The sequence below is a fragment of the Tupaia chinensis genome, unplaced genomic scaffold (assembly GCF_000334495.1).
Source record: "Tupaia chinensis unplaced genomic scaffold, TupChi_1.0 Scaffold000531_1, whole genome shotgun sequence".
Lineage (NCBI taxonomy): Eukaryota > Metazoa > Chordata > Mammalia > Scandentia > Tupaiidae > Tupaia > Tupaia belangeri.
In genome coordinates, this window is record NW_006160044.1 from 901454 (window position 1) to 914930 (window position 13477).

The 13477-nt window shown below is 53.3% G+C and overlaps 2 protein-coding genes across 4 annotated transcripts in view; one reads left to right on the forward strand and one right to left on the reverse strand.

The window, feature by feature from the left end:
* Window positions 1-13477, reverse strand: part of RAB36 (RAB36, member RAS oncogene family) — a 21019-nt gene that overhangs the window by 5414 nt on the left and 2128 nt on the right. Inside the window, exons 2-8 of one of the 3 annotated variants that reach the window (XM_014591097.2) lie at window positions 13164-13277; window positions 9977-10186; window positions 9205-9285; window positions 6000-6091; window positions 3196-3261; window positions 2631-2732; window positions 185-249 (exon numbers count right to left, since the gene is read on the reverse strand). In XM_014591097.2, coding sequence (XP_014446583.1) covers window positions 185-249; window positions 2631-2732; window positions 3196-3261; window positions 6000-6091; window positions 9205-9273 — 394 coding nt within the window. In that variant the 5' untranslated portion in view covers window positions 9274-9285; window positions 9977-10186; window positions 13164-13277. Of the gene's footprint in view, window positions 1-184; window positions 250-2630; window positions 2733-3195; window positions 3262-5999; window positions 6092-9204; window positions 9286-9807; window positions 9866-9976; window positions 10187-13163; window positions 13278-13477 lie in introns of those variants that run through there. The other 2 variants (XM_006157179.3, XM_014591098.2) reach the window with 2 other exon arrangements.
* The window catches only part of RSPH14 (radial spoke head 14 homolog), a 104740-nt gene continuing 104118 nt past the window's right edge, over window positions 12856-13477 (forward strand). The window contains exon 1 of the mRNA XM_006157178.3: window positions 12856-12934. The gene's annotated coding sequence lies outside the window, so the exon portion shown is untranslated. The remainder of the gene's footprint in view (window positions 12935-13477) is intronic.

Genomic DNA, 13477 nt, shown 5'->3' on the forward strand with positions numbered 1-13477 from the left:
CCGCGGGGGGGCGGGTTGCCCCCCAGCCTCTCTGTCCCCAAGCTCTGGCCTGGGTATTTTCTCAGGGGTTCTTGGAAGACAGAAAGCTGGTACTGCACAGGGGACCCGGGCCCTCTGCTGTTGAGCCTGCAGGGGGCTCCTGGCTGCACATGGCTGAGGGCCCCCGACATCTGACGCTGCTTACCCTGGGCGCCCCGGTAGTAGGCCGATGCGATGCATTTGAACTTCTCTTGCCCCGCCGTGTCCCAGCTGTGCGGTGGGAGAGAAACAGAAACACTAGTGGGAGGTCGAGCCACCACAATGTTCTGAGCCAACGGGCTGATGGCACCACAGGTGAGACCAGCTCCTAATGACCCCCTCCGAGGATGCCCCAGGGGAGAATCTCAAGGGAGTAGGGAGCCTATAGAGGGAAGGGCGTGGCATTAGTAGGGCCACTGTTCAGGCAAATGGAGTTGCACTCAGTCCCTTCTGACTTCAGTTCCCTTAAAAGGCACATAGTGGGGGGCCAGCAGGTGGTGTGGTGGTTAAGGCGCTGGATACTCCCACATGGCTGACCGCGGTTTGAGTCCCGGATCTAGTGGCTTGCTTTCTCACTTTCCTTCAGTGTGTCTGTCTTTCTCTGGTCAAATTAAAATAAATGAATAAATAAATAAAATTAAATAAATAAATTTTTTTTGTTTATTTGTTTTCTTTATTATTTTGGAGAGGTTTTCACTATAGGGCGCGTGCGCTCACCAGACAGACAGACAGAGACATAGAGACAGAAAGCGAGAAATCACCCCCCAGGGGGGATAGTCACGCCGCAATCCCTTCTCCTCCATTCTTCTCTCAGGATCTTGGGCACACACACACACGCGCCCAGCGTGAGATTTAAACCACCAGGTCCGGGATGCGAACTGCGGTCGACTACGTGGGAGTCCAGCGACATAGCCATTACATTAACTGCTTGTTCCCTATTTGTTTTCTTTTTAAAAGGCACATAGTGGGGCCAGCAGGTGGCATGGTGGTTAAGGCTCTGGACTGCACATGGCTGACTCCGAGGTTTGTGTCCGAGACTTGGTGATTTAAAAGACATTCCAGGTGCGTGTGTGTGCATGTCCAAAATCCCAAGAGGAAAATGGAAGAGAAGGGATTGCAGTATGGCCAACCCCCCAGGGGGGGACTTCTCACTTTTCTTCTCTGTCTGACTCTCTGGCAAGTGCATGCACCCTAAGGCAAAAAAATAATAATAATAAAAGGAGCACAGGACCAGCAGTTAGTATAATGGCTATGTTACTGAACTCCCATGTAGTCGACCATGGTTTGAATCCTGGATCCGGTGGCTTAAACTCACACCGGGGCCGTGTGTGTATATGCCCAAGATCCCAAGAGGAGAATGGAGAAGGGATTGTGGCGTGGCCATCCCCCCTGGGGGGTGATTTCTCGCTTTCTGTCTCTGTCTCTCTGTCTGTCTGGCGAGCACACGTGCCCTCTAGCAAAAACCTCTCTAAAAATAAAATTAAAAAACTCAAAAATTCCCTGATCACAGGTATGTTGTTATTAGTAAGGAAGTAGGCTAGAACAAGAAGCGAGGCAGGAACCCAGGGAGAGAGAAAGAGAACCAGAACAGAGGCTGGTGAACGCCAGCAGGCAACAGGGCACGCACAGACCTCCAGGAGCCCATGGAAGGGTGAATGGGCCGGGCAGGAGTTCGAAGAGGGCTGAAGCCAAGGGCAGGCCTGTAGCACCCTCCAGGTGCCAGAGGGGAGAGAAGTTGCTTTAGCTGACATGGGAAAGGGTGAGCCTGGGCAGAGACCCTGCACCATTCTTTTTCTTTTTTTGAGAGAGGTTTTTGCTATAGGGCATGTGCACTGGCCAGACAGACAGAGAGAGACAGAGAGACAGAAAGCGAGAAATCACCCCCCAGGGTCGATGGCCACGCTGCAATCCCTTCTCCTCCATTCTCCTCTTGGGATCTTGGGCACGCACGCACACGTGCCCGGCGTGAGTTTAAGCCACCAGGTCTGGGACTCGAACTGCGGTCGATTACGTGGGAGTCCAGCAACATAGCCATTACGCCAACTGCTGGTCCCTACCCTGCATCATTCTGAGGGAAGTAGAGGGAAGGGGCTGACACCAGGGGCCACTGAGAAGCAGAGGCATGGAGGCCGGCAGAAGGAAGGAAGAGTGGGGGAGTGCTCCTTGCCCACGCCTGGCAGGCAGGTACTGGATGCAGCCCCTTTTTACAGCGGGGCACAGAGGCTCAGAGCTTGGGAGCAACTAGCCAGCGGCCGCCATGCTGGTCTGGCAAGTGGAATCACAGGAGATCCGGGTGAGAGAAGGGCTGGAGCCAGAGCCTGGGGAAGGGGCTGAGCCTTGGCGGGAACAGGAGGCCATCAGAGGAGGGGGCTGTGAGAACACTCCCCAGACCAACGTGACACAAACGAGGGACTGAGGGAGTGCCCAGAGCAGGCGGGAGCTGCGACAGCGGCTTCACAGCACGACTCCACGACCCCTGCTTGTCTACACAGGTCCTTGGTGAGTGTCACAGGGCGGAGCGGAGAAGGAGCTTGCCAAGGCCTGTGCCAGGCGTGTTCAGGCTGCCCAGACCTGGGCCACATGAACGCCAGCACGAGGTGATGGCGACTCACATCTGCAGGCTGTAGGGGACCCCCGCGATCTCAAAGCGCTCGATCTCGAAGTCGACCCCGATGGTGGCCTTGTAGTCTCGGTCGAACACATTCTTGCAAAACCTGTGGGAGGCAAGGAGTTCATCAGAGGGGTGTCCCCCCCTGGAGCTTTGCTCGTGACAGTGAAAGTCTGGAGGCAGATAAACCCACCAATAGGGAACTTAAAAGGACGCGCGACTCCACGGAGGCCAGGGACGGACAGAGCAGCCAACGAGACGGTGTGGGGGACGTCCACAGCAGCCTGAAGGGCAAACACTGCAGATTGGAAATGGTGACAGAAACTGGACATCCGTGTGCAGGGAGCACAGTATTGAAGGGAGCCTGTGGCCTCAGGGGGACAGTGTGACAATGCCAGGCTCCTGGGACGCCGCAGCCCCACCTTCTCCCTGATTTCCGGCATTCCCTCTATCTGGCTCCCACCAGGCTGAGGCGGAACAGTTCCCAGGGGCCACTCGGTTCACCCTATGACAACGTTATCGGGGCTCCCCAGGCAAAGGTGTGACAACCTGGAGCAGGCAGGGCGCACCTGTGGATGAGGCTGGTCTTCCCCACGTAGAGATCACCAACAACCACCACCTTGGAGAGTTTGAGCCTGTGAAAAACGTGTCCACGTTGCTCTTGGGCATGGTTTCCAGAGCATGTGCAGATGTGCACACACACACGTGCATACACGTGCACACACACACACACACCATTCCTTCACCCAGCTCTCTGCTGGTGAGCCACCTCTCAGTCCTAGACACAGGATGGACAACCTTGGTGAGACACTCTGTCCCTCAGGGGAGGATGGAAGAGCCTGTTTGTCCTGGGGACTCTGCTTCCCTGGGGCTGCGGCCCTGACCCTACTTGGCCAGAGTGGCTGTCCTGAGAGTTAGAAATGAGCAGGCCGAGGGACCAGCAGTTAACGTAATGGCTATGTCGCTGGACTCCAACATAGTCGACCGCGGTTCGTGTCCTGGACCCGGTGGCTTAAAACTCACATCGGGCGCGTGTGCGTGCGTGCCCAAGATCCCGAGAGGAGAATGGAGGAGAAGGAATTGTGGCGTGGCCATCCCCCCTGGGGGGGGTGATTTCTCATTTTCTGTCTCTCTGTCTCTCTCTGTCTGTCTGGCGAGCGCATGCGCCCTATAGCAAAAACCTCTCCGAAAAAGAAAAAAAAAGAAAGAAATGAGCAGGCCGAGTCTGGGCGAGGAGGCAGAGGCAGGGGCCCAAGATGGGGGCCAATGGGTAAATCCAAGCTCGGGGAGGAGGGTGATGTGCTGACGGTGCAGACACAGGGCCCTCACGCAGGGAGGTGCTGGTCAAGGGGCAGGCGGGCAGCCCTGGTGCCCTCTCACACACCTGCCTGTGGCTTCCTGCAAGCACGCTCTCCCTCCTCGGGACATCATTGCCATCCTGCTCACTTGGAGATGTCTGTAAGTGTCAGAAAGGTCACTTACAGGTGTCATGGCGCACCGTGGTCAAGACGCTGGGTCTGCACATCTGGGGTGTAGCTTTTGGCAAATTGGCTCTGGAGTTCTAAGGCTCTCTGAGGACACAGTTCACTGAGAGCAGCTGCCACCCTCACACTCCGTCAGCCTCTTGCACTCTGAAGCAGTGTTTCTTTTTCTTTCTGTTTTTTGTTTTTTTTTTTTTCTTTTTGAGAGTGATTTTTGCTATAGGGTGCTTGTGCTCACCAGAGAGACAAAAGAGACAGAAAACGTGAAATCACTCCCCAAGGATGATGACCACATCGCAACCCCTTCTCCTCCATTTTCCTCTCAGGATTTTGGGCATGCACACACATGCACCCGGCATAAGCAAGTTGAAGCCAGGTGGGGTCAGGGGCTCAAACGCGGTTGACTACGTGGGAGTCCAGCGACATAACCGTTATGCCATCTGCTGGTTGTGAGTTCAACCAAGTCCTTGAGCAGACTGAAAACTCCTCAGGGTGAGGGGCAAAAGCAGATCTTTATACCTGTTTGTTAGAAGAAATAATAGGCCATCCGGTGCCATAGCAGTTAAGGCGCTTGACTTCCACATGGCTGACCTTGGTTCAAGTCCTGGATTCAGTGGCTTAAAAACTACACCAGGCACATGTGTGTGCATGCCCAAAATCCCAAGGGGAGAATGGAGGAGAAGGGATTGTGGCATGGGTATTCCCCCTGGGGTGTGACTGGGTAATTTCTCACTTTCTCGTTCTCTGTGTTTCTCTCTCTCTCTCTCTCTCTCTCTCTCTCTCTTCATTGAGAACATGTACCCTATGGCAAAAACCTAAAAGCAAAACTTAACAAAAAGAAAAACAAAAAGAAGGAATAACTAAGACTGGGTCTACGGCATGGCATGGTAGGTAAGGTGGTTGAATCCCACATGGCCAACTACTAGGGTTTGAGTCTTGGACCCAGTAGCTTGAAAAACATGCCAGGCAAATAAACAAATAAATAATGGAATGACCGCTGAGAAATCCTGGGGGAACAGTTCAGACACAGTCCTGGTCCTCCTGGGCTAGTGAAGAATCCAGACAGGTAAACCTGTAATTCCACCAGATAAGTTCTTAGGGCACAAGAACACACAGAAGGGGACAGGAGGACAGGGGTCGAAGGGGTCAGAGAAGGCTCCCTGGGGACCTGAGACTTACAATGAGACCTGGAGGAGAAGGGGACCTTCCAGACAGAGGAAAGAAACTTGTGCTGGGATCTCAGGCTGAAAATCACCGTGCACAATGACTGAGAAAAGGGAAAGCTGTTCCACATGGTGGGGCATGTCAAACAAAGCCAGATACAACCGTAGTTGTCTGGGGCTGGCAGGTAGCATGATAGTGGCTAAGGACACTGGACCCGCACATGGCCGACCGCAGTTCAAGTCCCAGACATGGCAGCTAACTTTCTCACTCTCTCTTTCACTCTATACCTCTCTGATCAAATTAAAAATAAGAAAGAAAGAAAGAAAGAATTCAGGAACCAGCAGATGGTGTAATGGCTATGTTGCTGGACTCCCACGTAGGCGACCGTAGTTCGAGTCCCGAACCTGGTGACTTAAACTTAACGCCAGGTGCGTGTGCGTGTGTGCCCAAGATCCTGAGAGGAGAATGGAGGAGAAGGGATTGCGGCGTGGCCATCCCCGCTGAGGGGTGATTTCTTGCTTTCTGTCTCTCTGTCTCTCTGGCGGGTGCATGTGCCCTATAGCAAAAACCTCTCTAAAAAAGAAAAATTCAAAAAATGAAACCCCAGTCGTCTTCAGGCCTTTACTGGGTTGCACTGGCCTAGCCTGTGTCTCATTTGCTCGCCCTTTCATCCCTGTGCTCCTTCTTCTCTGCTGTCTCCCCCTACACGCCCTGCCCTGCGGGCTTACCCGACAGTTCCTGTGTGTCTGTGCTGGCAGGCTTCATTGACCTGTCCGTGGAACTGCTCCTTGCGCTGCAGGCAGGCGTCTGGCGTGTACCACTGCAGAGAGACCGGAGACAGACGGGCTGCAAGGTGGTCATGTCCTTCCCAGCATTCCCTCTCCCCTGGGCCTCATTTGCATCCCTGACCCATTTGTCTTAATTGGGCTCCAGGCCTCCAGTTCACCTGTGAGTCCAGAGTTGGCGTAGTGGGGGCCAGGCCAGATCACAGAGCCCATGCAGCGCCTCGCAGGGCTGGGGCTCATCTGGGTAGCCCTTCCTGGGGTCGGCCTCTGCCTTCTCTAGACCTTGGCCCTCTTTTTTTTTTTTTTTTTTTTTTTGAGAGGTTTTTGCTATAGGGCGCGTGCGCTCGCCAGACAGACAGAGAGAGACAGAGAGACAGAAAGCGAGAAATCACCCCCCAGAGGGGATGGCCAGGCTGCAATCCCTTCTCCTCCATTCTCCTCTTGGGATCTTGGGCACGCACGCACACGTGCCCGGTGTGAGTTTTAAGCCACCAGGTCTGGGACGCGAACTGCGGTCGACTATATGGGAGTCCAGCAACATAGCCATTACGCTAACTGCTGGTCCCGAGACCTTGGCCCTCTTGAAGTGAAAACACGGGGTGGTCTATGAGGCCCCTTTGGACTTCAAGATCCTTCTGTACCTGATGAACGGGACAGATTGCTGATGCTATTTTTGTCTTAAAGCTATGGGGCCAGGAGCCAGCAGATGGCTTAGCTGTTACGTCACTGGACTCCCACATGGTCGAGCATGGTTTGAGTCTTGGACCGGGTGGCCTGAAATTCATGTCAGGCACATGTGCATGCATGCCCAAAATCCCAGGAGGAGAATGGAAGAGAAGGGATTGTGGAGTGGCCAACCCCCCCCCCCGGGGGGGAGTGATTTCTCACCTTCCCTCTCACTGTCTTTCTCACTCTCTGGTGAGTGCATGTGCCCAAGGCAAAACCAAAACAAAAAAAAATGGGGCCAGGCAGTAACACAGCAGCAATGCAACTGGATCTACACGTGTTCAAGTCCCAGGACCAACCTGTGCACACTAGGCACGCCCACGACCTGGTCTGGCTAAGACAAGGGGTGGACCATGCATGAAAGCTCAGCTGGGGGTGCCTGTCTCTCTCCCTTTCTCCAATTCTCTCTTTCATGGAAAACAGTGAAATGAATAAACTTTAAAAATATGTATACACATGCATGGAAATGTCCTAGAAGATACTTTCTGTCTTCCACCTTCCTTTTTTTTTCTTTTTAAGAGAGATTTTTGCGTTCGCCAGTGAGACAGGGACAGAAAGCGAGAAGTCACCCCCTCCCCCCTAGGGGGATGGTCACACCGCAATCCTTTCTCCTCCATTCTCTTCTTGGAATCTTAAGCACACATGCACATGCACCCGGCATGAGTTTTAAACAGCCAGGTCCAGGACTTGAACTGCGGTCAACTACATGGGAGTCCAGCGACGCAGCCATGACACCATCTGCTGGTCCCTGTCTTCCACCTTTCTTAGAAGACGAAAGTGAGAAGTAGTTGAAGAGCACAGCCGTCAGGGTCAGCAAGAACTGCACCCACCCTTACCCTCGACGGACCTTGGGCAGCTGTGCATCGTCTCCGAACATGACCTTCCCCATCAGAGACTTGGGAGCATAAAATGAGCACATTTGTAAAGCCACCACCACAGATCAAGCCTGGCATATGCTGAGAGCTCAGCAAACGTTCATAGCTGTGAAGACGTGATGACATATTTGTTTCATAATTAGAAAAATGAATCGTAAACAAACTAAACATGGCCATGATGTCTGGCCCTCAGTTGGGGATGTGGCAGGATATGGGGAGGGCACCATGGGAAGGTGCTGGCATGCCCCTCTGTGTACGGCAGTGGTCCTTGGCCATGGCTCTGTATCTCCATGCTCCCTGCCCCAGCCTCAGCGCCCATTTGCAGGGTGTCAGGCCTGGATTCGGGCTCTGTGTTTGCCCGTCGGCCCTCAGCGCTAGCAGTGACAGAGGCTGCACGGACAGTGAGGGCAGCTTTGCAAAGAGCCAGTTATGAAGCATCACTGAGCCCAGCTTCCTCATCTGTAAACAGCATCTTTTCATGGGGTCACTGTGGGAGTAACTGACTAATGCTTAGTCCACAGTCCACAGTCATGCAAAAGAGTACTAGCTACTTCATCAGAAAAGCTGGGGGCCAGCAGGTGGCATGGGGGGTAAGGGCTCTGGACTTCCACATGGCTGACCATGTTTCAAGTCCTGGACCTCCACTTTCTCTCGCTCTCGCTCTGTTCCTCTCTAGTCAAATTTTTTAAAAAGTAAATAAAGTTAAATCAAATAATTCACTTTTTTTTTTTTGAGAGGTATTATTCGCTATAGGGCGTGTGCACTCGCCAGACAGACAGAGAGAGACATAAAGACAGAAAGCGAGAAATCACCCCCGGGGGGATGGCCACGCCGCAATCCCTTCTCCTCCATTCTCCTCTCAGGATCTTGGGCATGCACGCACATGCGCCCGGCGTGAGTTCCAAGCCACCGGGTCTGGGACGTGAACCGCAGTTGACTACATGGGAGTCCAGCGACATAGCCATTACGAATGGCATTACAGCGACATAGCCATTACAGAACTGCTGGTTCCCAATAATTCACTTTTTTAAAAAAAAAGAAAACCTGACTTTTTAATTTTGATTTTTAAAGAGACGGTATTTCTCTCGTGTGTGTGTGTGTGTGTGTGTGTGTGTGTATATGTGTGTGTTTTGGAGAGGTTTCTGCTATATGGCGCGTGCACTCGCCAGACAGAGGCAGAAAGCGAGAATTCACCCCCCAGGGGGGATGGCCACGCCGCAATCCCTTCTCCTCCATTCTCCTCTCGGGATCTTGGGCACGCATGCACACGTGCCCACTGTGAGTTTAAGTCACCCAACATAGCCATTACGCTAACTGCTGGTCCCTATAAATAAGCTTTTTAAATAAAGTTTCAATGCTGACCTGCCTTAGGCGAGTGAATTGTCATTGTCCCCGATTCTCCAGGAGAAGTCTAGTGAATTTGGTGAGGGACAGACCTCCCCGGTTCACCTGCCTTATTTTTGGGGGTGAGACCAGGTTGGAAAACTGCTGATTTTGCCAGTGTCAGAACAGCAGCGCAGATATAAGGGCTGACCTCATAACCATACCTTAGGGAAGCTGGCAATGACACGGTCCCGACTCACAGGGGGCCCCAAAGGCGGCAGGGAGGACTTCATCCTTCCAGAGTCCTGAGGAACCAAGAAAAAGAAAGTGAGGGACTTGCACAACTCCTTCGGGACTCACCCCAGCGTTTCTGCCTAACGTTTCATCAGCTTCAAGACCAGATTCAAGGTCCTCTCCTTTTCAGGGATACCGGGCAGAGGCTATCTGGACTTAGAGGAAGTCCGGCCAGCTCTCTGTCTGCAGGTGGCATGGTGTGGGAGACTAGATCTGTCCTTTCCTGGCTGGGAGTGACAGAATCAGGGTCTCCTAAGCTGGCACAAACACCAGCCCTGGCAGAGGAAGCGGAGTGGCGCGGGGTCTCCTGCTCCTGGTCTACAGGATGAAGGCCCCGGGTGGTGCAGGGTGGAGGAGTTGGGAGCTTCAGGATTTAGGCCTCCCCTGCTCCCAAAGCCCTCCTGCTACCCAGGGCCGGGCCCCTCCAGCCTCATTAACAGCCCTCGGCTTCCTCTCCCTGTCCAGGTCTCCTCTCTCCACCAGGGTGGCCCTGACCAAGGTCCTGTGGGTCTCTCTCTGAGTCCAGCACCGACCTGGCCCAGGGCGTGCGCTCACGAACTATACCGCGCTCAGACCGCAGGCGTGTTCAGGCTATGGGGGCAGGAGGTGGGCGGGGACGCGGCGTCCTGGGGAGGCCAGCCTCTGGGACATGCCCGCATGCTCGCGAGCCGTCGGGAGGACAGAGGGAGCGGCTGGACTCACCCGTGACTGCCAATATTGTGGGCTCCGCGCGGCCTGGTCCGGCTGGGCTCGCGGCAGCGATCACCATGGCAACGAGGGCCACCCTGGACTGGCAGGAGTCTGACGAATCCTGAACGTCGGGGGCGGGCTCTGGGCGGGGCTGACGGCTGAGAGTCTCGCACGTAGCCAGCACCCGCGATCCCGGCCGCGATCCCTGGAGTCTAGGCGGAGCTGGGGGCGGAGAGATCGCCCTACGCTGGAACGCGGGGTGTTACCATGACAACGAGGGCGGTGCCGGATAGGGGCGGTGGGCGGGGCCATAGCGGCCAGAGGGTGGAGCCGAGCTCTAGGGGCGGAGTCCGGGTGGGGTGAACCGCGGGCGGAGTCGCCCTGGAGGGCCGCTCTGGCTATCCCGGACAGGGAGGGGGGATGGCAATCCTGGCATAAGAGCTCTTGCAGTAATATTGGTTTTGATTGAAGTCAAGCACTTTGCAGCCGCAAGGGATAGACATGCTTACCATCTACCGACCTTATCTGCATAATTCTTAATTCAGTGTCTGAATATCATACTCTGGTTTCTAGAGCTCAGGCTGCAAAATTAATTTCCTTAATTAATGGCCGTTAAAAGCTGATCCAAGGGCCCGCAGGTGTGGGCTGGACTGCCACATGGCTGACTGTGGTTGGAGTCCCAGACCTGGCGGCTTGCTTTCTCACTTTCCCTCTCTCTGTCTCTCTCTGGTGATCACACATGCCCTGTAGCAAATTTAAAAATAACAATAATGATAAATAAAATTAAATAAGTAACTTAAAAAGCTGACCGGGCCATCAAGTGGTGTGGTGGTTAAGGGCACTGGCCTTCCACATGTCTGATGAAGGTTCAAGTCCTGGACCTGGTGACTTACTTTCTCATTTTCCCTCTCTCTCTCTCACTCTGTCCCTCTCTGGTCAAATTAAAATAAATAAGTAAATAAAGTTAAATAAAATATTATTTTTTTAAAAAAAGCTGATCTGAGTTACTCAGCTCCTCTGAGCTAGTTTATGTTTAGAAAAAGAAAAGATCTGGGACCAGCAGTTAGTGTAATGGCTATGTCGCTGGACTCCCATGTAGTTGACCATGGTTCGAGTCCTTGACCTGGTGGCTTAAACTCACGCCGGGCGCATGTGCGTGCGTGCCCAAGATCCCAAGAGGAGAATGGAGGAGAAGGGATTGCGGTGTGGCCATCCCCCCTGGGGGGTGATTTCTGGCTTTCTATCTCTCTGTCTCTCTCTGTCTTTCTGGGGAGCGCACACGCCCTATCGCAAAAACCTGTCCAAAAAAAAAAAAAAGAGTATAAAAAAAAAAAGATCCTTATAAAAGCCCGGTAAACAGATTAGGAGAGGTCCAGTGTTCTCAGTTTTTTCTTTTTTTATTTTATAGAGGCTTTTGCTATAGGGCTCATTCGCTCGCCAGAAAGATAGAGAGAGACAGAGAGATAGAAAGCATCCCCGGGGGGATGGCCACACTGCAATCCCTTCTCCTCCGTTCTCCTCTCGGGATCTTGGGCACGCACGCACACGCGTGAGTTTAAGATCCTGGGTCCAGGACTCAGACTGCGGTCAACCACATGGGAGTTCAGCAACATAGCCATTATGCTAACTGCTGGTCCCCAGTGTTCCCAGTTTTGAAAATCTACTTGATTTAACTCCTTTATTTCACAGACATCACGTCTAAGTTTCCCTATTTAAAAGGATTTGCCTAGGGATTTCGAACTAGGATTGGGACTGAAGTTTCTCAGCCCAGCGTTCTTCACACCATCCTAACAATAGCGCAGCGAGAATACGCTGAATGAGAGAAACCCTTCAGGACGCAGTCTCTTGCAGGACAGCGGGAAGATGGAGAGCTCTCTGTCACAGTACAGAATCACTGTGCACAGATCTAAGTCGTCTTCAGCGCAAAGAGAAATGTGCCAGGGACCAGCAAAAGGCATAATGGCTTTGTGGCTGGACTCCCACATGGTGGACCGCTGTTCGCTGTTCATGTCCAGGACCCAGGCACGCTTGTGCATGCCCAAAATCTTGAGAAGAGAATGGAGGAGAAGGGATATGGTGAGGCCGTCCCCCTTGGGCGCTGAGTTCCTGTTTTCTGTTTTCTGTCTCTCTCTCTCAAGTGAGCACATGGGCACTGCAGCAAAGCTGGAGGTTGATGTTTGAAAAACTTACGGTAATAAATTTCAACGCTAAGGTCTCAGGCTTAGGAGCTGACCCTAATTAGGCAAGTTGCTCTACTTCCGGTGCTGTCTACCCACCCAGCTGTAAAACAAAGGATTTGCAGTGAGGGCCATATGAGATGGTGAAAGAACTTGGTAAAGCTTGATTCCAGGCTGTTAGCCATTCATTTGTTCTTTTCTATTTTTTAAAGAATTATTTATTGAATTTTATTCATTAAAAAAAATTTTGACCCTAGAGAGACACACATAGATAGGGAGACAGAAGAAAGAGGGGAAGTGAGAAAGCAAGCCACCAGGTCCGGGACTCGAACCGTGGTCGGCCATGTGGGAGTGCCCAGCGTCTTAACCACCACACCACCTGCTGGTCCCGAGCCATTCATTTGTCCTCTACTTGTATTTAGGAACATGGGCCAGGGCTAGGCAGTCCTGATCAGGCCTGTGTGATTTGGGGGACTCTATTGACTCTTTCTGAGGTTCTGGTCCCTACACCGTTGTTACTTCCTCATGAATTTACTCTGAGGATCAAGCGCATGCAAATAAGTCACTTCCCTTGCCTTCTGTATCTTGAGCAATGCCAAGGCGCCTTTGTTCCCCTCGGTAACCCTGAAAAGTAGTCTTGTTCTGCAGCCGGCCCTGGCCTCGGGCTGTTGGCGCCTGCGCAGTGGAGCTAGGCGCTGCAGACGCTGCCTGGGTCGCTTGGCAACCGGGTCGCCCGGCAACGGGAGCGCGCTGCCGGCTGACTGGCGCCAGGAGACCCACCGAGCTGAGGCAGGTGAGGTGGCGGTGAGACTGGGGACCCCCGACCTAGGCTGCCCCATTCACACGGGGGCCGTGTCCCCACATCCTTCAGCCGGGCCCAGACATCCATAGCCCAAGAGCAGGCCCTGACCCCAGCGCCTACGGCGGGCCGCGTGGGGAGCCAGGACCAGAGGTGGCTGCGTCTCTGCCAACCTGACCACCTCCCTATGTCATCTGGCGCCTCGAATCAGAGTGGAACTCACCTTTGACTAGAGTAGATTCCTGCAGGGCTGGGACTTGTCCGTCCACTAAACGTGGTAGCATTCAGAAAGTCACAGCCCCGTCCCTGGAGCTCTGGGGTGCCAGGCTTGTCAACTCTAAGAGGGAGGGAAGGGGGTGCCATTATCACCTCCCTCCCCTTTGCAGTTGCAGAAAGACACAGAGGAAGTAACTTGTCAGGGGCCACCTACGCCTGGGTCTAGATCCAGTTCTTAACTGTGAAGCCACACTGCCTGTAATTGCTCAAAGGGCATGTGTGGGTAAAAATAAATCCCCCCTTCCTTTTTTTTTTTTTTTT